Consider the following 23,255-nt stretch of genomic DNA (forward strand, 5'->3'; position numbering starts at 1 on the left):
CCCATTTTATAACTCCTCCTAATGATTCTTAAGTTTGATCTTGGCTTCTCCTTTTAATAAGCTTCCATGCAAATTGTTTCTTACACTTCTTTATAGTCTTCCCCCAGTTTTCCTCCCACACGTCCCAAATTTCTGGAATCAAATTTTCCTTTACACACCAATCTCAGTATTTTGGATTCTTAGTGAGCTCTTTCCCAATCATAAAAGTGTGGAATTTGGAGAGAACACTCAAGACAGTCTGGTTTTTGTCTGCTAGATGTACAGTACCACCTTCTCCCACAAGATTTACACTTCAACAAAACCCAAGCCGGATGCTAATTATTATATAGTCCAGTTGCAAGCCCACATACAAAGCAAGAAATCACCCCTATTAATACGTAAAGACATTCACACATTAACAAACATACATACACCTATAAATTTCAACATATCATTTCCACACACCCACACAAAATCTTTAACATAAATTTCCAAACATTCACATCATACAATCATCGCTCCAGTTGACAACCTTTCAGCAGCTGCAAAAATAAACCAAGCGCAATTGCGAGGGGGTGCGCTTACCCTTCTCCTGCCTCTTATATACCAGTCATCGACAGGTCCGTCCTGGCTCCCGATACTGGGATGCAGCAGTCACCCCGGATTTGCTCGATCTACCCCCAAGATCACTAGCAGCCGCTCTATCGGTCAGCAAATCCCCCCTTGTTACCATACAGGGTACCCTCCTCCCATGCGGGGACTACGCTGCAAGCCAGACGTCTCTGCGCAATTTACCAGCTGCCCAGGCCCGTACTTTTACAGGCTCCCTCTGTGACACATACCGTTTGGTCTGCAGCTTCAGGAGGTTGTTGTCTGCTCCCGCGGTGAGCAGCTGGCAGTGGAGGCTCCTCCGAGGAATGTGCTCGGGGCGCGCCGAAGGGCGTCCGCTCCACAGTCGGTCCCACAGCCGCGCAGAGAGCCTCCTGCCTGACTCGCCAAACTGACGTGCGGAAAACAGACTCCACAATCAGTGAGATTGTAAAGTAGGTATGTTCATTCAGCACTGGGCAGCACGGGGGGTAGTCCCACCAAAGTCGTGTGCGCCTGACTCAGCAGTTCGCCTCAAGTTTATACAGTCAGGTATTACATATTCACAATAAGCCTATACATATGCATGACCTATCCCCGCTTCATATTAAAATTAGCTCTGAGAGGTCATTTCCATAGTCCCCTCCCAACTGCGCCTGCGCAGTACTTCTTTATGATGGTTGTCTGGTGGTCGCAGAGATGAAGATAGATGACTCCTCTTCGTCACCGCTAGTAACCTTTTTCCTTGCGCAGGCTCAGTGATTTCTTGGTATTCACCCAAGCCGCAAGACCAGTCTTAGCTGGCTCTTGGGGCCTGCTCCTGCTTCTTATCAAGGACTGTCTCTGCCACAGCTAATTTCAACAATGTAAGCACTAAACATCATCTTTCACCCCCCTTTATTATGTCTACTGAGATTCTTTTGACTCCCCTTGTCTCAATCCCACTGGGTGGGGGGGAGTGAGTGAGCAGCTGTGTGGTGCTTAGTTGCTGCCTGGGGTGAAACCACGACATACCTGGAAACATATATGGGATTTAGCCTTGAAAAGTAGTTTTGAGTATTTGATGTGCCACGCTCAAAAGGGCTAAAGGTTTGAAAATATGCCTCATCGACAGCAGAGCAGAGGGACTCCATTTACTCAGTATAATGTCAAGAATGTTGAGAGCTCTATGTGCTCACCTGAGCTTAGTCGATGAGTATATATATATGAAGATATATTCCTGGGGGGCTGCACTAACAATCAGACATGGTCTTGTGGCTAAAAATGAAATCAAGCAGACTTAAAGTTGTAAATAAGGCACTTAAGAAAAAAATATTAATTTAAGAATGTGTACTACCCAGCCCCTGGGTTATGCCACGGCGGGCACTGGCCGGCCGGCCCCCCTCCCCTCTGCCCGGAGTGTTGGGTTAACCGTCCTCCACAGCCCCGGGTAACGGTTAGTAACAGTGAACCACAGAAAAAACCACCAACACCGCCCGCACTCCCTAAGGACGAGGGGGCCGCGTCCCCGGGGCGCCCCGTCCCCACCTCCTGTGTCGCGGGGAGCTCCTCCCGCTCGCGGTCCTTTCCGGTCGTCCCCGCCCCGCCTGCCGCTGCCACATCCTCCGCTGACATCAGCCCGCGCCGCCATATTAGAAGAGAAGCCGTGTCTGTTGGCTTGGCCGCCTCAGGGCGGGGACGCCGGCCCCCACTGCCACTGATCTCCGTCTCCCCTGCCGCGGCCGAGCCCCGCTCCCTATGACTCCTCCCGGCCGGCCCCTGCCCCGGTGCGGATAGGGTGGAGGTAGAGCGGCTCCCGTCCCTTCTCCTTACCCCCCTCCCGAGCTGTCGCCAAGTCTCTCTCCCCGTGACGGGCTTTTGCCCTCCCGCTGCCTCCAGCCATGACTTCCCTGACCCAGCGCAGCTCCGGTCTGGTGCAGCGCCGAACTGAGGCCTCCCGCAGCGCCGCCGCCGCCGACAAGGAGCGGGGGGCAGGGGGCGGCCTGGAGGATGAAGGCCGCCGGGACGAGCCCGGGGACGACGAGAAGGGCGATTCTAAGGAAACGCGTCTCACCCTCATGGAAGAAGTGCTGCTCCTGGGCCTCAAGGACCGTGAGGTGCGGCCGGGGCCGGGGCCGTGGTGGTGGGGCTGGGGCGGGCCTAGGTGAGGGGCACTGGGCAGGGGGTGGCTGAGGAGTCCCAGTGGTGCTGGGTGGCCCTGGGGAGGGGGTGCCTGAGGGGACACCGGTTATTCGGGGGCTTATGGAGGTCGTTGATGGGGAAGGAGAGCCTAAGTGGCGCTAGGGTGCGGGTGGGATGGGTTGCAGGACGCTGCTGGGTGAGTGTTGCTGTGGGTTTAGGGCTTAGGTGTTGCTGGAGACGGGGACTGTGATGTTGCTAGGGGTAGGGGCACGTGCTGGAGCAAGCTCGAGATTTTGGAGGAGGTGGGGAAGGTGCTTCGATGTTGGGTGAAAGGGAACCTGGTGGAGATTTCAGATCGCCATTTGGATGCAAGGTTCGCAGAGGGGTTCTAATATTTGTAGCATCTCAAGGAAGGCAGTGTAGGGCTTGGGGGAAGATGGGGATCTGGAGCCTCCGACAGCGTTGGTGGTTGACTTGGAGGCCCTGGTTAGACTTGTGATATTTATACTTCTATACTTACCCGTAGCTTTAATGTGGGAGACTTGTCTATGCCTATGTATTTTGTCAGACACAACTATATAGTACTTATGGGGTTCTTGGGTGCTTTAGGATGCTTATCAGCCCTTTTTAATAAGACTTTCCAGACTAATGCATGTTAAAAATGTCTTAAACTTCAGGGAGATACGCTTGACAAAAATGGGCCTTGAATAAAGAGACGTGCATCAAAATGAGGAAATGGCATTATTATGTAATTCTATGTTTTTACTGAATTTATAACTTAATTGGGTGTCATGATACTATGAATAACAGTCACTGAGGAAGGTATACATCTACCAGTGTGCTGGATTTTTTGTTTCATTTGAAAGAGGTAATCAATATAAAAAGCACACACACTGCAGAAAGTCAGTCCTGTTAGTTTAATGTGGTGTATGGTGAAGCATAATATGTCTTTATTTTAGATATGAGATTATTTTATATATGAGTTATGAATTTAATTAACTAACCTGCTTTTTTTTTTTTTTTAGTGATAAGTAAACTAATGAAGCCAGTTCATTGATTTGGGTGGAAGTCTCTTAAAACTGTGCGTGTTCATGAGCACAGAATAATGGGGGAGGGGGGAAGCTGCTAAGTTATATATGTTCTTTGACTGTACGTTGCATATAAAATAAATTTGCTGGTTGATAATGAATAGATTAAAGAGTAGTTTTCTTAGTTAACATTTGTTTTTTAATGGGTGTGAGTATATCTGTATATATACCTGCCACAATAACATATTTTATTTCTCTCTCGGATTGTGTGTTTTGGGCCATATTCTTGTAATCCCATTTTTTTTCAGATGGACCTTGCCATGGCATCCTAATAAAGTCAGTAGATATTCACAGTGTTGTGTTCTTCCACCTGTTGAATCTGAAGACTTGCGCATATGTGCGTTTCTCTTTCTACATACCTGAATAGTTGTAGGAAAGTAAGTTAGGTGTGACGAGACAGGTATCTGGCAGGATTGCCTAGGAGGCCTTGCCTTGAGGAAGGTGGAATAGACTGGATGGTCTTTCAGCCCTTTTTTTCCCCCGTGATTGTGTGCTAAAACTTCTGAATTTGTGGGAATTAGGCTGTAAAGATTTCAAGGCAGGGAACGTTCTGTCTGCCTAGAAAGAATATATGGTGCAAGTATTCCTAGTATATCAAAAGTTAATAATTAACATTGGGCCTAAAAATCCAGCTTTGCACCAGTGTAAATCATCTAACTTTGCTAAGTGCAGCAGTGGCAAACACTGCAGATAAGCTAATATTTATTTGTATGGAAAAAGGAACTAAGTGATTACAGTGCACAGATATTCATGACTCCCTTGAGATTTTGCAGTTGAGATGTCAGACAAAGAATGATAATGTCATTTCTAGGGCAGGGGGCTTATGTGTGCAAGCTGCAGCATACACCATTTCTGAGCTTTGTTAGACATGAATCACTAGGGTTTGTATTTTGGGTTTGTGTCTGCTTGTACCCTTCTGTCCTGGTTTCGGCTGGGATAGAGTTAATTGTCTTCCTAGTAGCTGGTACAGTGCTATGTTTTGAGTTCAGTATGTGAAGAATGTTGATAACACTGATGTTTTCAGTTGTTGCTAAGTAATGTTTAGTCTAAAGTCAAGGATTTTTCAGCTTCTCATGCCCAGCCAGCAAGAAGGCTGGAGGGGCACAAGAAGTTGGGAGGGGACACAGCCAGGGCACCTGACCCAAAGTAGCCAAAGGGGTATTCCATGCCATGTGACATCATGCCCAGTATATAAACTGGGGGGGATTGCTGCTCAGGAACTAACTGGCCATCGGTCAGCAAGTGGTGAGCAATTGCATTGTGCATCACTTGTTTTGTATATTCCAATCCTTTTATTATTGCTGTTGTCATTTTATTATTGTTGTTATTATTAGTTTCTTCCTTTCTGTTCTATTAAACTGTTCTTATCTTAACCCACTGTCGTGGTTTAACCCCAGCCAGCAACTAAGCACCACACAGCTGCTCACTCACTCCCCCCCCATCCAGCGGGATGGGGGAGAAAATCGGGAAAAGAAGTAAAACTCGTGGGTTGAGATAAGAATGGTTTAATAGAACAGAAAAGAAGAAACTAATAATGATAATGATAACACTAATAAAATGACAACAGTAGTAATAAAGGATTGGAATGTACAAATGATGCGCAGGGCAATTGCTCACCACCCGCCGACCGACACCCAGCCAGTCCCCGAGCGGTGATTCCCTGCCCCCCACTTCCCAGTTCCTAAACTAGATGGGACGTCCCATGGTATGGAATACACCGTTGGCCAGTTTGGGTCAGGTGCCCTGGCTGGGGATGAGAAGCTGAAAAATCCTTGACTATAGTCTAAACACTACTTAGCAACAACTGAAAACATCAGTGTTATCAACATTCTTCACATACTGAACTCAAAACATAGCACTGTACCAGCTACTAGGAAGACAGTTAACTCTATCCCAGCTGAAACCAGGACACCCATGAGTTTTACCTTTTTTTCCTTCCAATTCTCTCCCCCATCCCACTGGGTGGGGAGAGTGAGTGAGCGAGCAGCTGTGTGGTGCTTAGTTATGGGCTGGTGTTAAACCATGACACCTTCTCTCTTACACTATGTAAACAGCTTTGTCTCCATGGTTTTTCCCCTTTTAAAACCGAAAATAAAACTATAGATTAATTTTCAAAAATTATTTTGTTTTTTTCTTTTTTTGTTCTCTATTGTTCTAATGATAAGTAAGTAAAACTTAGGTACTTTATGCATCTGGAAATGCTTTTTATAAAGATTTTCCTTCCAAAGAATTGATTTCCCATTACATTTGTCTGAGATTTTGTCATGACAGCAAGTAGAATAAGCAATATAGGGTCTGTAAAGTGTAATTGTGACGCTACATGAAGTGTAAGGGAAAGGCAAAGGCAGCTATGTGAGCTATAAGCTCAATTGAAAGCCAGTAAATTTAAAGCTGATAACGTCCTTCCTTTTTATTGCAACAGGATAAAATGATTTAGTGTTGAGTTTAAAATAAATAAATGAAGGAGTCTGAAATGGCCTAAGAACGTTTCCCTAAAAATAGCTTTTTTCTCAGAAAAATCACTGATAACTGCATTGATAACTTAGCTTTGAGGGTTTTTTTGGGTAATTTTATTTCTAATATTAAACACCCGTGAATATGGCTTAGCACTATGTAAATTGTGTTAAAAAAAAAAAAAGCGCCTCACATGTAAGGAACTACCACTTTTAATTTTTAAGTGTAGATGGCAGAACCTTTACTCTAGGAGAGAGTTTTTCAGGAAGATTCAGACAGTGATGGATTGATGAGTTTAGTGTTTCTAGGAGATTGTTAGATATTTATGTGAATCCTGCTTTCAGGATAGTGCAATGATTGTAACAACCATGGCAAGACTTTTGAGTTGTTGCCTGATTGTTGCTGCAGTATGGGTTCAATGATGGGAATGTCCAGCTGCCCTAAACCAAACACAGCACACCTCAATCCCATTCTTAATGTTTGAACACAATTAACTGCATTTGCACATGCTTTCTGGACATGGTCTCTTTTTTTTTTCCTGTTTGGCTTACATAAACTACATTTTAATTATGTGGGCTGGTTGCTCTTTTTTCCACCAATGGTTCCTCTTCCATTTGTATCTTCTGTGTATACATAACTATTTCCGTATTCCAAGGTGTCGTGGTTTAACCCCAGCCAGCAACTAAGCACCACACAGCTGCTCACTCACTTCCCCCCCATCCAGTGGGATGGGGGAGAAAATCGGGAAAAGAAGTAAAACTCGTGGGTTGAGATAAGAACGGTTTAATAGAACAGAAAAGAAGAAACTAATAATGATAATGATAACACTAATAAAATGACAACAGCAATAATAAAAGGATTGGAATGTACAAATGATGCGCAGGGCAATTGCTCACCACCTGCCGACCAACACCCAGCTAGTCCCCGAGCGGCAATTCCCTGCCCCCACTTCCCCAGTTCCTAAACTAGATGGGACGTCCCATGGTATGGAATACACCGTTGGCCAGTTTGGGTCAGGTGCCCTGGCTGTGTCCTGTGCCAACTTCTTGTGCCCCTCCAGCTTTCTCGCTGGCTGGGCATGAGAAGCTGAAAAAATCCTTGACTTTAGTCTAAACACTACTGAGCAACAACTGAAAACATCAGTGTTATCAACATTTTTCACATACTGAACTCAAAACATAGCACTGTACCAGCTACTAGGAAGACAGTTAACTATCCCAGCTGAAACCAGGACACAAGGTCAAGATAGGTTTTAAGGGGTATGCGCTAAAATATGTGCATGCTTGCATAACATGACAGATGCAGTGTCCTTGGAGGAACAGGTAATATACTGGAACAAAAGAAGCATCACAAGAACACCTACAACTTATTTGGAAGCCCTTCAGAAACACGACTGGGGAAGGGAATCATGTTCATCCATTTAGAATAGAGCAATAGCTGTTGCTATAGGAATAAAAAATACCGAAATAAAATACTTTGCTGTATTAGGTTAAAAACAGTATTGCAGTGGGATAGGTCAAAGCCACAGCAAAAGGGAGGTTATTCTGTAGAACTAGTGAAGCATCTGAGGTTATCACTCCCAAAAGAAGGGAGTGATAAATATTAAGTTAGCTTATTTAGCAATGACAGCTAAGAGATGAGTGCAGGCCAGTTTGTTCATTACAGCTCTTCCAGACATCTTGTAACTCAGTCCCATAGAAAACTGAGAGGTTGCTAGGTGGCTGTGCTCTCTAACTGTTGCTCCATTTAAGTTTTTTGTACATGTAGGGGTTTTTATGGTTGTGGGTTTTGTTTGGTTTTTTTTTTTTCTTTTCCTTTTTGGAGTTCTCTCTTGGTATGAGTTGGGAATCTGTTAAAATACAGCAATGCACACAGCTGCTCCTGTCCTCTGTACAATGTGCCACAACTAAACAAATTGAAGCAGCTATAGAGACACAGCACCTACTTCTGTAGTTCAGATAATTATATTTAGTAAGATAAAATACTTATCTGATCTGTAACTAGTTCCTTATTTGCTGAAAGAAAACTCACATAAAGTACGCTGAAATAATAGTCATGTACTGCAGTCTGCTGCAACAGTAAATATTTCTGGTTTTATTTATGCTTTTGTTGATGAAGACTAAAATCTCATTTGTGAGAGTGAAGTAATGTTGAATCACTTTGTTAGGTACAGAAATTCTCTTGGATCTTTGCTACTCATGTTTGCCTTTCAGAAACTTCATTTATTGCTGAAGGTTTAGTGTTACAGCATAGCTTTTTGTCCAAATAGTTCATGTGAAGGTCTCCAGCTTATACTTTTTATTGTATTGAAATAAGTTATTAGGGAGCTAGTTTGCCTGCTTCAGGTGTGCTGTTTTGTGTTGATCAGATTAGTGCTAAAATGTAGTTTCTGTATTCTTCTTACAAATCTGAGCAGCTGGATTTATTACTGAATTTTATATTTTAATCCTAAAGAGATTTTTCTGAAAGGTGAAATAGGAATTTTGAAAACATTCAAAATATGGATGGCATTTTTCCCTGATCTTAAGATTTGGCCTTGTGAAATTCATATTATGATGCAGAAGTCTGGGATTTTTTGCCTGTGTAACAAATGATTGAGTTTTCAAAAGCCATCTTTAGATCTTCTTAGTCTTTTTTTTTTTTTTTTCCCATCCCTCTCCTCCCATTAAAAAAGTTTCAGCAACATCCTGAATGTCAACTCAAAAGCTCCCAAGTTTTGCTGGAAAATTTCTGAGACAAATGAGCAAAACACGAAGAGGCATCTACTAGGAATTCGCATTTCAGTTGAATGATGTATGAATGTGTTGAAACCTTGACAAAGGTGTGCTTTTTCTTAAATCATAGAATCATTTAGGTTGGAAAAGACCTTTAAGATCATTGAGTCCAACCATAAACCTAACAGTGCCAAGTCCACCACTAAACCATGTCCCTAAGGGCCACATCTACATGTCTTTTAAATACCTCCAGGGATGGTGACTCAACCACTTCCCTGGGCAAAATGTTCAGGGCCTAATAACAGCAAAGTATGTAATGTCTGTGGTGAAAATTTTTTTCTTTCAGAGTTGCCTGCCTTTTTGGTCTTTTTTTAATTTCATGTCCATACTTAAATTACAGGCTAGCAGAAGATAGGAGTACCCAAATTCTGCGTGCTATAAGATGCAGTAAAGTGTCTCTTTATTGTGCTGCTGAGTAAATCCTGCTTTTGGGCTCTTTGGAGGATGACGTGCTGATTTAGAAGCAGCACTTAGGATACAAGTTGACTTTGTGTTGAAATGGTGTTTATATTTCACGGTTCTGCATGCACCTAGTGTGGTTATCCTTGCTCTTACAGTATGGCTAATCTGTAATCTATATTTATTTCTGGATAACTTCAAGTGTAGTGTAGTCCCTTCTTTCATGTCAAGCTGTCTAGTGTAGGACAAAGGCAAAAACATTGTTAAAGCCTTTCTAGTGATACTTCTCAATTTTTCTAAGCGTGCTTAAAAAACAAAGCTGTAACTCTTTTTCATCTCCTGTAGCAAGCTGTTTTTAATAAAAATTTTGCATGAAGTATATCTGAGAAAGTATTGCTGTTAATTGCTAGAAGGGAAGTAATCATGGAACTGAAAACTAGCATTTTATGTTTAAAAAAAAAGTGGTATTATTTTGACGCGCTGTAGGGTTTAGGGATTATTCCGTGTGGGACCCAGACGATAGAACACCAATATGATGATTAAAGTCGCCACTTTATTGAGCTTAGCCGATCATTTTTATACAATTCTCTAAGTTGTTTAGAAGCTTTGATTGGCTGCTGCATGCAAGCATTTGGTGTCCACGTGCACAAGCATAAGCGGTGATTGGTTACATCGATACTGTCCACGCGCACAAACATAAGATAAAGTTAGTTATACTCACTTTGTACACGCGCATAAACACAGGACATAATTGGCTATGTTAGTTAGAGCATGCAAGACTTGTCTTAGTCCAATTGGTCAAGATAAGCCCCTGAATTGAGGTTGTTTGTGCCAAGTTCCCTTTATTGTGGAATGTGCACCTGTGTTTTTCTAACTGGGATCTTTCTTTTTCTATCTTCTTGTTTAGTCTGTTCAAAGCCTTCTAAAGGCGTCTGGAACACTCTTGTGACCATGAGCTACTTTCAGGCCCGATAACTAAGTTCCATATAATTGAACCCTACAACGCGCGGAACAAACTTTACAACTTGGGGAGTGAGTTATAAAGCAGGCATGTTTATTTCAGCGCTGGGTACATGGGGGATTGCTCCACCTATTGTGCACACCGTAAAGTTCGTTAGTGAAGTTTAAATACATGTGTGATATAAATATTCATTATATTTCCCGGAAACCTTATACATATTCATTACATTTCCGAGAAATAATTAACACATGTAAATGCCCTTCGCGCAGTCGCAGTTGTTGCCTTGGGTGGTCGTTGGGTGTTCTTCGGGGGTCTTATCATCCTCTTCCTCGCTTAACCATTCTTTACCCTTTTCAATATTTTGATATTAAACTTCTGTTTTTCCTTTGTTCTTCTTGTATCTTTCATGCCAAATAATCTTTGACCTCCAAAGTGCTGTTCTCATGCAAACAAACCACCCCTTATCTTCTTACTTGCATTCTTAGTTTCTCTCATCCTTGAGTCCATATGTCTGTTTTCCTGTGTTCTCACAAATCTATCTACACATCATTTAATTACTTGAGTTGCAGGATGTCTTATCTCATTAAAGGAAACCATATATTCTGCTTATACCTACTTATTGCTTACAAACTACAAAATATAATTGACATCTGGAATATATATCAACTACCATATATCATTCCCTCCTTTCCTTTCCTTTTGAAATTCTTATTCAATTTCAAAAAGTCATCTTGTATCTCATTGTGGTACAACAATCGCAAATTTGTATCATCAAGCATGCTAAGATACATACCTTTACTACTCCAATTATTGTTATAAACAGTCTCTTTAAACATAATCAGTTCAGGAGCCATGATGTTAGTGTATGCCATACTTCCTCAAATCCCCAGGAAGTATTATCCTTAGTAATTTCATGTAGTCTTGTACCTTGCTGATGGATATTCTCAATATCCTTGGAAATCCGCCCACTTTCATCAATGTATGTGCAACAACTAGAGTTTACCACCACACATACACCTCCATGAGAGGCCAGCATCATGTCTAAAGCCATCCTGTTTTGTATTGCTACTTTCGAGAGTTCTGACATCTCTTCCTGTAGGGTCTGTATTGCGTCCGAAGTAGCATTCCCAATCTTTTTAGTAACTCCTGAAATATTTACTATGGCCTTTTCTAATTCACTAACCCCTAGCATAGGGATTAACTATCTTACAAAGGAATGAAATGCGGTTGGCCTTTTAACTAAAGGGTTCTCAATGGTTCTCTTCTGTCTTCCAATTGGGAATCTCATCCAACCCATTCCACTTAGATGGGTTGTTACCCTTATGTCTGGGGATATCACCCCTAAAGTGCAAGAGCCTGTCCACCAGGGAGGTAGAGCCTTGAGAGCAATATCTCCGCATAACCAATACTATCCCGTCCCTTTGGGAACTTTCCAATACCTTTCCCTATACCTCTCTTGGTTTTTATGTAACTGAAGTTGGAAAGCCCAATCGCAGCGGGGATACTTTCCCACTGACACGTTGCCAGGGAGACCTGTTCTGTGATCCGTTACACGTTTTACCTTTTCTGTTAACATAGGGATAGTTATTGTCCAAGTTTGCAGATCAACATTATTTTCAACAAAATGTTCATCAGGTTTGTCCCAAAGGTCGCTCCAGGTGGTATTGAAAGGAATGGGAAGTCCTATTAGGGGTACTCCTGTCTGAAAACTGTGTTTAGGAAAGTTAGTGCAGACCCAACGTTTATTTACATTGATGGCCATAGCCACCTTTTCCATTAGTTGCACATGAACATTACCATACCACGGACTGCTCGGCTTCCGTTCCCAGGTATTCGCTAAACCACAGCTCAACATGACTAATAAGACTCCTATTACTGTCTTCAAAGGCGGAGCTTTAATGGTCCCAGAGATGTGGATTCCCATTGTGGTTGAGGGGTTTTTTTTGCTCGAGTGTGATGTATCCACGAAGTCTGTTCTTTAATCTTAATTGCTGTGTGGGTCATTAGCAGCACCTGGAAGGGACCTTCCCATTTCGGATCCAAGGATGAGTCTGTAAAAGACTTTACATACACATAATCACCAGGTTTAATATCATGTACTGGTCCATCAAGGCCTTGGGCTCTGGTTCCTAAGACTAGTTTCTCTACTTCCTGAAGTTGTTTTTGCAGGTTTATTACATAATCTGACAACGTTTCATCCCCTATCTGAGTTGACATACCCACTTGTACAGTATAGGGCCTCCCATATAATATTTTAAAAGGGCTTAATCCTTCTTTAGTTCTTGGCTTTGTTCTAATCCTTAAAAGTGCTAAAGGTAATGACTGTGGCCAGGTCAGTCCGGCTTCTTGCCCTAATTTCACAATCTGTGTCTTAATTAGGTGGTTCATCTTTTCTACTTGACCACTCACTTGTAGTCTATATGGGGTATGTAACTGCCAATCTATTCCCAACAATCTGCTAACTTGTTGAACTATTTTTGCAATAAAATGTGGCCCCTTATCTGAGGAGATTGTTGCCGGAAATCCGAATCTCGGTATTATTTCTTGTAGCAGTGTTTTGGTTACTTCTCTAGCCTTGTTAGTCCGGCAAGGGAATGCTTCTGGCCATCCTGAAAAGGTGTCTGTTAAAACTAGCAAATATTGGAACCCTCCTTTCCTTGGAAATTCCGAAAAACCAATCTGCCACTGTTGTCCTGTTATACATAGATCCTTCATTTCGGTGGCTATCAATAAATCATCTACATATTGTAATATTATTCCCACTCCATGAGGTCGCTCCCACTGTTCCAAGTCCTTGGCCAGTTGGTTTCCGAAAAGAGTGGGGCTGTTTTTAAACCCCTGTGGTAACACAGTCCATGTTAGTTGTGTCTTCCTTCCCAAATCGGGGTTTTCCCATTCAAAGGCAAACAGTAGCTGGCTCTCCGGGCTCAATGGTAGGCAAAAGAAGGCATCTTTTAGGTCCAATACAGTAAACCAGGCCAATTCAGGGGTTAATTTAGTTAATAATGTCTATGGGTTCGCTACTACTGGATGTAGGTCCTCGACAAGTCTGTTGATAGTTCTGAGATCTTGTACTATTCGATAACTACCATCTGGCTTTTTGACCGGTAGAATGGGAGTATTATACTCCAATTCACACTCTGTTAGTAACCTATGTTTGATAAATCAGTCAATTATTGGTTGAATTCCCTCCCTATCTTCTGTTCTAAGGGGATATTGCCTGATTCTTACAGGCCATGCCCCTGACTTAAGTTTGACTATTATTGGGGAGGCATTTTTCGCTTTTCTGGGTATCTCTGAGGCCCATACCCCTGGATATACTTGGTTTTGGATTTCTTCAGGTACTCCCGAACTGAGAGGAGTACTTACAAGGGCCAGACTCAAAAGTTCAATTAATTGGTTATCCCTTACTTGAAGTTCTATCTTTCCTCCTTCAAATTTTATTTCCGCTTTTAGTTGTTCCAATAGGTCTCGTCCTAATAGAGGTTTTGGTGAGTTAGGTATATATAGGAATTTGTATATTCCCAATTGTTTCCCCAATTTAAATTTGAGAGGTTTTAAGAAATGCGCCTTTTCACTTTGGCCAGTAGCTCCCCTCACCGTTACAAAATCATCATCCATAGGTGTTAAAGCTTGGTTTAGAACTGAAAATGTTGCCCTGGTATCAACTAGGAACTCCAGACTCTGTTGTTGTTTCCCTAGCTTCAATATAACCAGTGGATCCACCAGAGTAGATTCCCCAGGTCCCCGTCAATCTTCTTTGACATGGGCCTGTATTCTCCCTTTCCCTTGTCTCTTTGGACACTCGTTTTTCCAATGTCCCTTTTGCTTACACCAAGCACACTGATCCTTTCCCAGAGGCATCCTAGGCCTCATACCTCTAAATTCCTCACTCTCTTGCAACACCGCCACCAACGCCCGTTTATCCTTCCTCCGATCCTCTTCTTCTCTGTTGCTCAACACTCTCCAAGCCTCATCTGATAGAGTCTCCAAATTTCTGCTTTCTGACAGTTTCAACTTCTGCAACTTCCTTCGAATATCACTTGCTGACTGCCCTATGAATAGAGACACCAACTGCTGTATTCCTATTTCCGATCCTGGATCCAGGGGGGTATGCCGTCTCATAGCATCCCGTAATTTATCAAGAAATTCTGAGGGGGTCTCTTTCGGACCCTGCCTCACGGCATACAGAATAGACTAGTTTATGCTTTTGGGGATTGCTCTTTCCATACCCCTTATAACCCAGTCTCTGTACCTTCTTAGTAGCTCCATATGAGTGCTTCTGTTAGGATCCCAATGAGGGTCCTGTAAGGGAAAATGGTCCTTTATGTCTTCCCCTGTGGTTTTAAGCTGATCACTGGCTATGTCAAGGGCTGTTTTCAAAATTAACTGTTTCTCTGTCTCTGTCATATGGTCTAGCAGTAATTGAATGTCATTCCAGTCCGGGTTATGCTGCCTTACCAAAACCTGGAAATGCTTAGTAACCCCCACAGAATCATTTCGGTAAGTCTTTGCTACTGATTTCCATGTTTCTAGATCAAATGATGAAAAAGGAACTTTTATTAGAATGGGACTCCCTTCTAGTCCCACCGCCTCCCTAAGAGGTGCTTGTATCACTACCTGCTCTTTTCAGCTCCGAGTTCGAGAAGACACAGGACTGTCTAAAGAAGCGTCCGAGTCAGTGTCTTCCTCTTTTCCTGCTTGGATTCTTGCAGAGAGTCCATAATGTTCAGGCAAATCTCCCATCTCGGGATCCCTGATTTTTCCCAACTTTGTGCACCTCTGTCCAATACTGCAGGCTGAACAACACCTCCTGATTTTCCCTTTTCCTTCTCTCTTGTTTTCTTTTTCTAACGCCAATACCATAGGGTATTGTGGGGTTAACAATCCGCAGTCTCTCTGATACTCAGGGTGATTGCGGAGAGTAAAAAACATATCTGCATATGACACCTCATCCCATTTTCCCTCTCTCCTCAAAAACAACATCAATTGCAACAAGGTATTATAATTCAGGGTTCTGTTAAAGGGCCATTTCTCTTTATCATCTAATTTATACAATGGCCACCATTGATTGCAATATTTTATTAAAGTCTTTCTGTTTACATTTCCCCCTGGTGACCCTCCTATCTCCTTCCAGTGAGCTAAAATACAGCCTAGGGGACTCTTTTTCACTATTCCGCCGCTTTGTCTACCTCCCATGATAAATACCTCGCAGGGGTTTTTCCTCAGCCTAAAAATACAATCTAATTAAATTGACAACAATAATATCTTATCCAGGGCAGAAGGTGCAAGGGCGTATTTGCCCCACAACGAATGCACCTAAAGTCGAGACAACTGTCGAGACGAAACTCCTGTCTCCCGTTAAAAGAAATAATATACTTGTAGCACCTCAGGCACTTGGCCTGAATTGATAAACAACACCGATGACAGAGCGGGCAAATACTTGTTCGTGCCCCACGCCAAATAAACTTATCAACTTTCTGTTCTACATTTCCTCCCATACACTCCTACTGATCCTTTTGTGTTCCCACAGAATGCCTGCTTAAGCCATCCTGAGCGCTCAATCTTATCCCAGCTAGACCAATTTCCCTGACACTCACCACACCAAAAATCATCCCTGAACTGTACCCAAACGTTCTGTTTACAATGCAAACATTCCAAGACATATATCGGGTTACATGAAAAATCCTGATGTCCGTGTATAGGACAGTATGGGCTGACTAACACAGTCCCAAAGTCTGTCATATATTTCGTCCGTCTCCTCACTCCCCTCCCACGGATCAGGACTCCACACACATTCCGCAGTCCGACTGTGTCTCACTCACTCAAACGCCCAACTTACAACAATTTATATATATATATTAAAACCACATCCCAAGTATAGTAAAACGCTTATCACATAATACACGGTACCAGGCACAAAAACTTCTTAAGTATACAACTTGTAGTGGCTATTATCACTGTCCCAATTATAGCCACAATAATATAGATTTCAGTTCCCATGGGCTGCAATAATAAGTATTAACAATAGCTATCCCACACTCCTGCAATTTCAGCAAGGAGCTTTCCCCAGTTGCGTACTACCTTTAATCAGGGATTCCCGCATTCCCCACCACTGGATTCGAATCCTTACCACCCAGGGGCGAGCACCAATGCTCTTTACCTTGCGTAGGACGTCTCCTCACGACTTACAGGTTCTCCTCCCTAAATTAACATACCTGGTCCGCCGATGGTCCTTGTCTGTCCCCGCAGTGATCGGGCAAGCGAGGGAGGCCCTCCGAGAAATCTCGGGGCGCGCCAAGGACGTCACACTCTCAGCTGGTCCCGCAGCTGGGCAGAGAGGGTCCCACCTGGGTCGCTAAATTGACGTGCGGAACAAACTTTACAACTCGGAGAGTGAGTTATAAAGCAGGCATGTTTATTTCAGCGCTGGGTACATGGGGGATCGCTCCACCTATTGTGCACACTGTAAAGCTCATTAGTGAAGTTTAAATACATGTGTGATATAAATATTCATTAGATTTCCCGGAAACCTTATACATATTCATTACATTTCCGAGAAATAATTAACACATGTAAATGCCCTTCGCGCAGTCGCAGTTGTTGCCTTGGGTGGTTGTCGGGTGTTCTTCGGGGGTCTTATCATCCTCTTCCTCGCTTAACCATTCTTTACCCTTTTCAATATTTTGATATTAAACTTCTGTTTTTCCTTTGTTCTTCTTGTATCTTTCATGCCAAATAATCTTTGACCTCCAAAGTGCTGTTCTCATGCAAACAAACCACCCCTTATCTTCTTACTTGCATTCTTAGTTTCTCTCATCCTTGAGTCCATATGTCTGTTTTCCTGTGTTCTCACAAATCTGTCTACACATCCTTTAATTACTTGAGTTGCAGGATGTCTTATCTCATTAAAGGAAACCATATATTCTGCTTATACCTACTTATTGCTTACAAACTACAAAATATAATTGACATCTGGAATATATATCAACTACCATATATCAATTTCAGGTGTTCTTTGATACTAAAGTAGTTCAAGTACTGCAGCATTTATCTCAGTTAGTTAAGCTACATGTAATGGGCCTTCTTTGCAATGCTAAATTGACCAGGCTAAGTGTTACAGACAGTATATTCAAGAATGACTTTCCTACTCACAAAGCAAATAATTACTACAGCACATATTCACTTCTGTGTTGCATTACAGGGGGAATCATAGAATGGTTTAAGTTGGAAGGGACCTCCAAAAGTTTAGTCCAACCCCCCTGCAATGAGCAGGGATGTCTTCAACTAGATCAGGTTGCTCAAAGTCCTGTCCACCCTGACCTTGAATGTTTCCATCTACAACCTTTCTGGGCAACCTGTTCCAGTGTTTCACCACCCTCATCATAAAAAATTTCTTCCTTTATATCTAGTCTAAATCAACCCTCTTTTAGTTTAAAACCATTGCCCCTTGTCCTATTGCTGCAGGCCCTACTAAAAATTCTGTCCCCATCTTTCTCATAAGTCCCCTTTAAGTACTGGAAGGCCACAATAAGGTCTTCTCGGAGCCTTCTCTTCTCCAGGCTGAACAACCCCAACTCTCTCAGCCTTTCCTCACAGGAGAGGTGTTCCATCCCTCTGATCATCTTCGTGGCCCTCCTCTGGACTCACTCCAACAAGTCTGTGTCTTTCCTGTGTTGAGGACTCCAGAGCTGGACGCAGTACTCCAGGTGGGGTCTTGCCAGATTGGAGTAGAGGGGGAGAATCACCTCCCTTGACCTGCTGGGCATGCTTCTTTTGATGCAGCCCAGGATGCAATTGGCTTTCTGGGCTGCAAGCGCATGTTGCCGGCTCACGTCCAGTTTTTCATCCACTGGAAGGATGGGAAGGGAAAGCTAGTCTGGAGTAAATGTGTGGCTCGGTTTCCTCTGCATAGACAACATTCTCAGTCTGTTTTCTCATAACTTTTAGTAAAGACAGAAAAAAATAATAGTCAATTTATCATGCGCCACTTTTAATTGGGTTTTTCCCAGATTGCAAACAGATCTTAGATCAATTTCAGTAATTTATTTTCTTTCCGTTCAGGAATATTCATAAAATGTTACTGCAGAATGATTTCGCATGCACATTTCGGACATAAGAATTACACGGTTATACATAAAATAATGCACAACTGTTCTCTTCCTCTAAGTGCATCGTATGTAAGCCTGGATGAGTAGGAGCACATAGGTGTGTGGTACTATGACTAAGCTGTTAGTCTGAGTGCAGACCACTATTATGCATGTCAAGTCTTCCCCACCTCCCCCGGTATATTTTGTACTAAAATACTGCATTTCAACCCTTTTTTTTTTTTTTTTCTCCTGTTTGTGATGGACCATTAAGATAATAAAATAGTATGCCTTGTAAGCTAGATCTTTGTAATTGGAGAGCTGTTAAACACTCACAGGTCTTTTACTTTTTGTGGATGTTACAGGATTTATTCATCACACTGGGAAATTAGGCTATTGGGCTTTTTGCATATCTTTCTGTTGCTTATATTCTTTTAAGCACTTGTAAGCTACTTATTGCTATACACTCTCAAGTCATCTGCCTTTATGGTCTTACTAGATAGCATCGTGGCTGTATTAGTTACAGAGTCCTTAACTGCCAGGCTAGATGTCTTTTGTACATGGGCTGTACCATGAGTTTTCTATTTAGCAAATAATTTTTGCACAGCACATTGCACTTCCATTTTTTACTTCAGTAGACACTTGATTTTACTCCAGCACTTCCACATTTGACAGTCTGTACCACGAGAGAAGCATTCCATACGTATTATGTTGCCATTTCAGTATGTATTTTGCATTGCACAGTGGAGAAAGTAGGTATAACGTTTATTGGCTAGGTTGAGGTAAATGCCAGATGGATGTTTGATCTATACTAATCACTTAGGAAGCGCTAATTACAACTGCTTTGCCTATGCTGGATGTTTAAATGGGACTTCTGCTTTAACAGCATCTGCAGTCTGTGCCTGAGACTTTCAATTTACAGTTAGTACATGTTAAGTACTAAATGGAAGAACTTGTGCCTTTTAATGTGAGAACAGTGAAATGAGTGGAATTTTTTTTATCTCATAGTGAAAATGTTGACATGGCATTATGAGATAGTCTGTTTCTTGAAAATTGTTTGCACCTGGATAAGTGAAACCAGTGAGAGACCTGTTCACAAAAGAACAAACTGAAAGGAAACTAGGGGAAGTTTAGACAGAGGAATTCCTATCCGTTATGCATGCTTTTTTTTTTTCTTTTTTAAACACCCAAAACATTACTCTGGAAATCCATCCACATTAATGATGTGATGCAAATCCCTCAAAATGAAACATTGTACAGCTACCCAGTTTGAAATAACACAGTGTTTTACATAGTGTTTTAAATTTTGACAACTGTAGAAGAAAAGGTAGAAAGAGAAGGATAGTTGTTGTATTTGGGGGCAGATACAGTTAGTTTATAAGTCCAGAGGAGGGAATTGTAGTTTTAATGTAGCCTAGTTAGTCAAAGTCAGTGAAACTTCTACCTATTCTTTAGTCAGCCAATATTAGACCTGCTTTGTCTGCATTAGAAGGACCTGATTTAGGTTTTCTTACTGTTTTTAAGAGGAATGTTCTGGGTGTGGCTGGGGTAGAGTTAATTTTCTTCATAGCAGCCAGTATGGTGCTAGGTTTTAGATTTTTAGATATTTTTTAATTTTTTTTTTTTAACCAAAACAATGTTGATAACACAAAACAGTGTTGATAACACACCCATGTTTTAACTTGCTGAACAGTGTTTGCACAGCGTCAAGGCCATCTCTGTTTCTCACTCTGCCCCCCCCCAGTGAGTAGGCTCGAGGTACGCAAGAAGCTGGGAGGAAGGACAGCCAGGACAGCTGACCCCAACTGACCGAAGGGATATATGCTGTATAGTGTCATGGTCAGCAATAAAAAGGGAGGGGAGGGGGGGTTAGTAGGTGGTCATTACTTGGGGACTGGCTGGGCATCAGTCTGTGTGTGGGAGGTGGTGAGTGAATGTCTTTGCATCATATGGTTTTTTGTTTTGTTTTGTTTTGACTTCTGTTCTTCCTATTCTTTCTCCCCATCTCACTGGGGGGGATTGGGGGAGCAGTTGCATGGGACTTGGCTGCCAGCCAGGGTCAACCCCCCACTAGGAGACACTAAATGTGTGCAAGGTTTGTGTTGTAAGCTTGTGGTTGTTGTATCTAGGCAGGATGTGAGCTATTTTTCTGATCCTGCTATATTTGCTTACTGCTGTGGGAAGCCTTGTTTGGTTTTGGTTGGTTGTTTTTTTTCTTTTTTTTTTGAGTGAAATATCTGATGTGGAGGATTTAAGCACCAGTTCTAATTAAACATTTCTTTCAAATAAATGTCAGATTTTATGCTCAGTGAAAATAGCTGGTAGTGTAGAAATCAATTTGCAGGTTATAGAACAAATTAACTACATCTTTTATTTTGCACAAAGTATGGAGAATAGAGATTGGACCCTGATGGAAGGTGTCTTTGCAAGAACCACACAAATATTTGAAGTCATTATCTGCACGTGTATACACTTAATCACGGTGAAAGTTAGGCTTCTAAGTTTGTCTTTTCATTCCTAAATGAACAGTCAGGCTCTTAAGTGTTGATTTGTTCAGGGGTCTCTTAAGAGTTCAGCATTGTACATGTGTTAGTTGCTGCCTCTTCAGCAAAGTTATGTTTTTTATTGACTTCATTTTAGTGAAGAGATGTGTCTCTGTAATGTATGCCTGTGTATGTGCTTGAAAAGCTAGACAATAGCATTTGGCTTGTGGTGGGTTGACCTTGACTGGCCACCTGGTGCCCACCAAGCTACTCTATCACTCCCCCTCCTCAACTGGACAGGGGAGAGAAAATATAACAAAAGGCTCATGGGTCGAGATAAGGAGAGGGAGAGATCACTCAACCAATTACCATCATGGGCAAAACAGACTCGACATAGGGAAAATTAACTTAATTTATTACCAATCAAACCAGAGTAGGATAATGAGAAATAAAACCTAATCTGAAAACACCTTCCCCCTGCCCCTCCCTTCTTCCTGGGCACAGCTTCACTCCTGAATTCTCTACCAACACCCCCCCCCCAGCGGCACAGGGGGGTAGGGAATGGGGGTTACAGTTGTTATAAACGCTCGTGACAAATTGGAGGAGCCAATTTGTATTGAATAAAAAAATCGAATTTATTAGCAAGCGATAAGAGAGCAAAACAGCGCTGGGCGGCCGGGGAGGCAATGCTCCGCCACAGGCCCGCGACTTTATGTTACCGTTACATTCCTTATATACATTTCATGTACCCCTTTCTTGTAAGTCTCTGCCTTGTCTTGTTTCTTCTTTCTTCACTTGTGCAGGTCTGTTACTATGCAGATTCGGTAAATTTTCTCAAGGATGAGTATCCTTTGATGTAGAATGTCTTTTGATGTGGAGAAATACAGTCTTTGTTAATTGCAGCTGTTGTCCTTCCTCTCCTTATCTAGTAAGTTATAGCCATTGCCCTCTTCCCGTGACCTTTATGCATCACTTAAGCAAGTTTTTGTTAATTACACAAGGCATATGTTAACTCTCAATATGTCTCTTCCCCCTTCTCGATTTCATGAACAAAGTTAACCCGTTCATTACAATCCCCCCTTTTCTATTTTATCCTGATTTTGTTCATTAAATCGATCCAATGCTTCTTTTGCCCGCCCAAGGATAGGAGTAATTCCCCCATCTCCGATCTGTTCATATTGCTTTCGTAGCAGCATTAAATGTGCAGCTTCTAAGCACCCTTTAACAACAGCGATCAACTTATTAAAAATGCATGGCCCAAAAGTCAAAAATAAGATCAACAAAATAAGAGGTCCTGCAATAGTTGACAATAGGGTGGTTAACCAGGGTGAATAATTAAACATGGACTCATACCAGTTCTGTTGTACTTCCCAGTCTTTTTTCCGTTTTTCTAACTCCTCCCGTAGCTTGGCCATTGTATCTCTAACTACTCCAGTATGGTCAACATATACACAACACTCCTCCCGTAGGGCTGCACATAACCCCCCCTGCTGCATGAACATTAAGTCCAAGCCCCGTCTGTTTTGCAATACTACTTCTGATAAAGACCTAACAGACTGTTCTAGGGCTGTCATGGTCTCTTCTATCCTAGCCAAATCCTCATCGACCGCTACCCTTAGGGATTGAAATTTTTGATTTTGTTGTACGAGGGAGGTTATTCCTGTACCAGCTCCAGCAGCTCCGATTGCCATGAGAGTTGCCACCGTGAGGTCTGTAAAGGGCTCACGTTTCTGTATGTGATGGGCCTGAGTAGTTTGATAGTCATAAACGAAACTTTCGGGATGGTAAATAAGCCTAGGTATTACAGCTACTTGTATACAATATTCAGCTGTCCAATTAAAGACCTTTAGGGATATACAAGGTGTAACCCCAGTTTGGGAGCAAATCCACTTAGTATTATCTGCAGGAATTAACCACTCAGCTGTTATTTCTCCTGATTTGCGAGTTGTGTTACACAGGTGTCGTTTGTCCTTTGGGACATTTCCGATACACTTTCCTTTTCCCGATACTTGGGACATTGTTATCCCTTGCTTACGTCCAGATTCTTTATTCCACATGCACTGAGCTGGATTTGTTCCGTTGGACTTTTTAAATCTACTGTCCACCCCAATAGCTTCATAAAAGGGCGGTCGAATGTCGTAACACAACCAACAATGCTCAGTTATATTAGGGTGGGTGGCATTCAGTACCTGATAACTGGCTTGGAGCATATCCCACAATGGGTTGATTCTTGTTGATATGCCCGAGATATTGTTTTCAGCGATGTCTATGTTAGGGAGGATAGTAGCAGTCTGTACAATACTGTTACTATCATCTTCCTT

At 42.3% G+C, this 23,255-nt stretch overlaps 1 protein-coding gene across 1 annotated transcript in view; it reads left to right on the forward strand.

Moving 5' to 3' along the window:
• Positions 1-2,186: 2,186 nt before the first annotated feature.
• GOLPH3 (golgi phosphoprotein 3) overlaps positions 2,187-23,255 on the forward strand; it is a 115,551-nt gene continuing 94,482 nt past the window's right edge. Inside the window, exon 1 of the mRNA XM_069775360.1 lies at positions 2,187-2,663. Within this exon, the coding sequence (XP_069631461.1) occupies positions 2,448-2,663 (216 nt within the window). The 5' untranslated portion in view covers positions 2,187-2,447. The remainder of the gene's footprint in view (positions 2,664-23,255) is intronic.

This window comes from Haliaeetus albicilla, chromosome W (assembly GCF_947461875.1).
Source record: "Haliaeetus albicilla chromosome W, bHalAlb1.1, whole genome shotgun sequence".
NCBI classification, from domain to species: Eukaryota; Metazoa; Chordata; class Aves; order Accipitriformes; family Accipitridae; genus Haliaeetus; species Haliaeetus albicilla.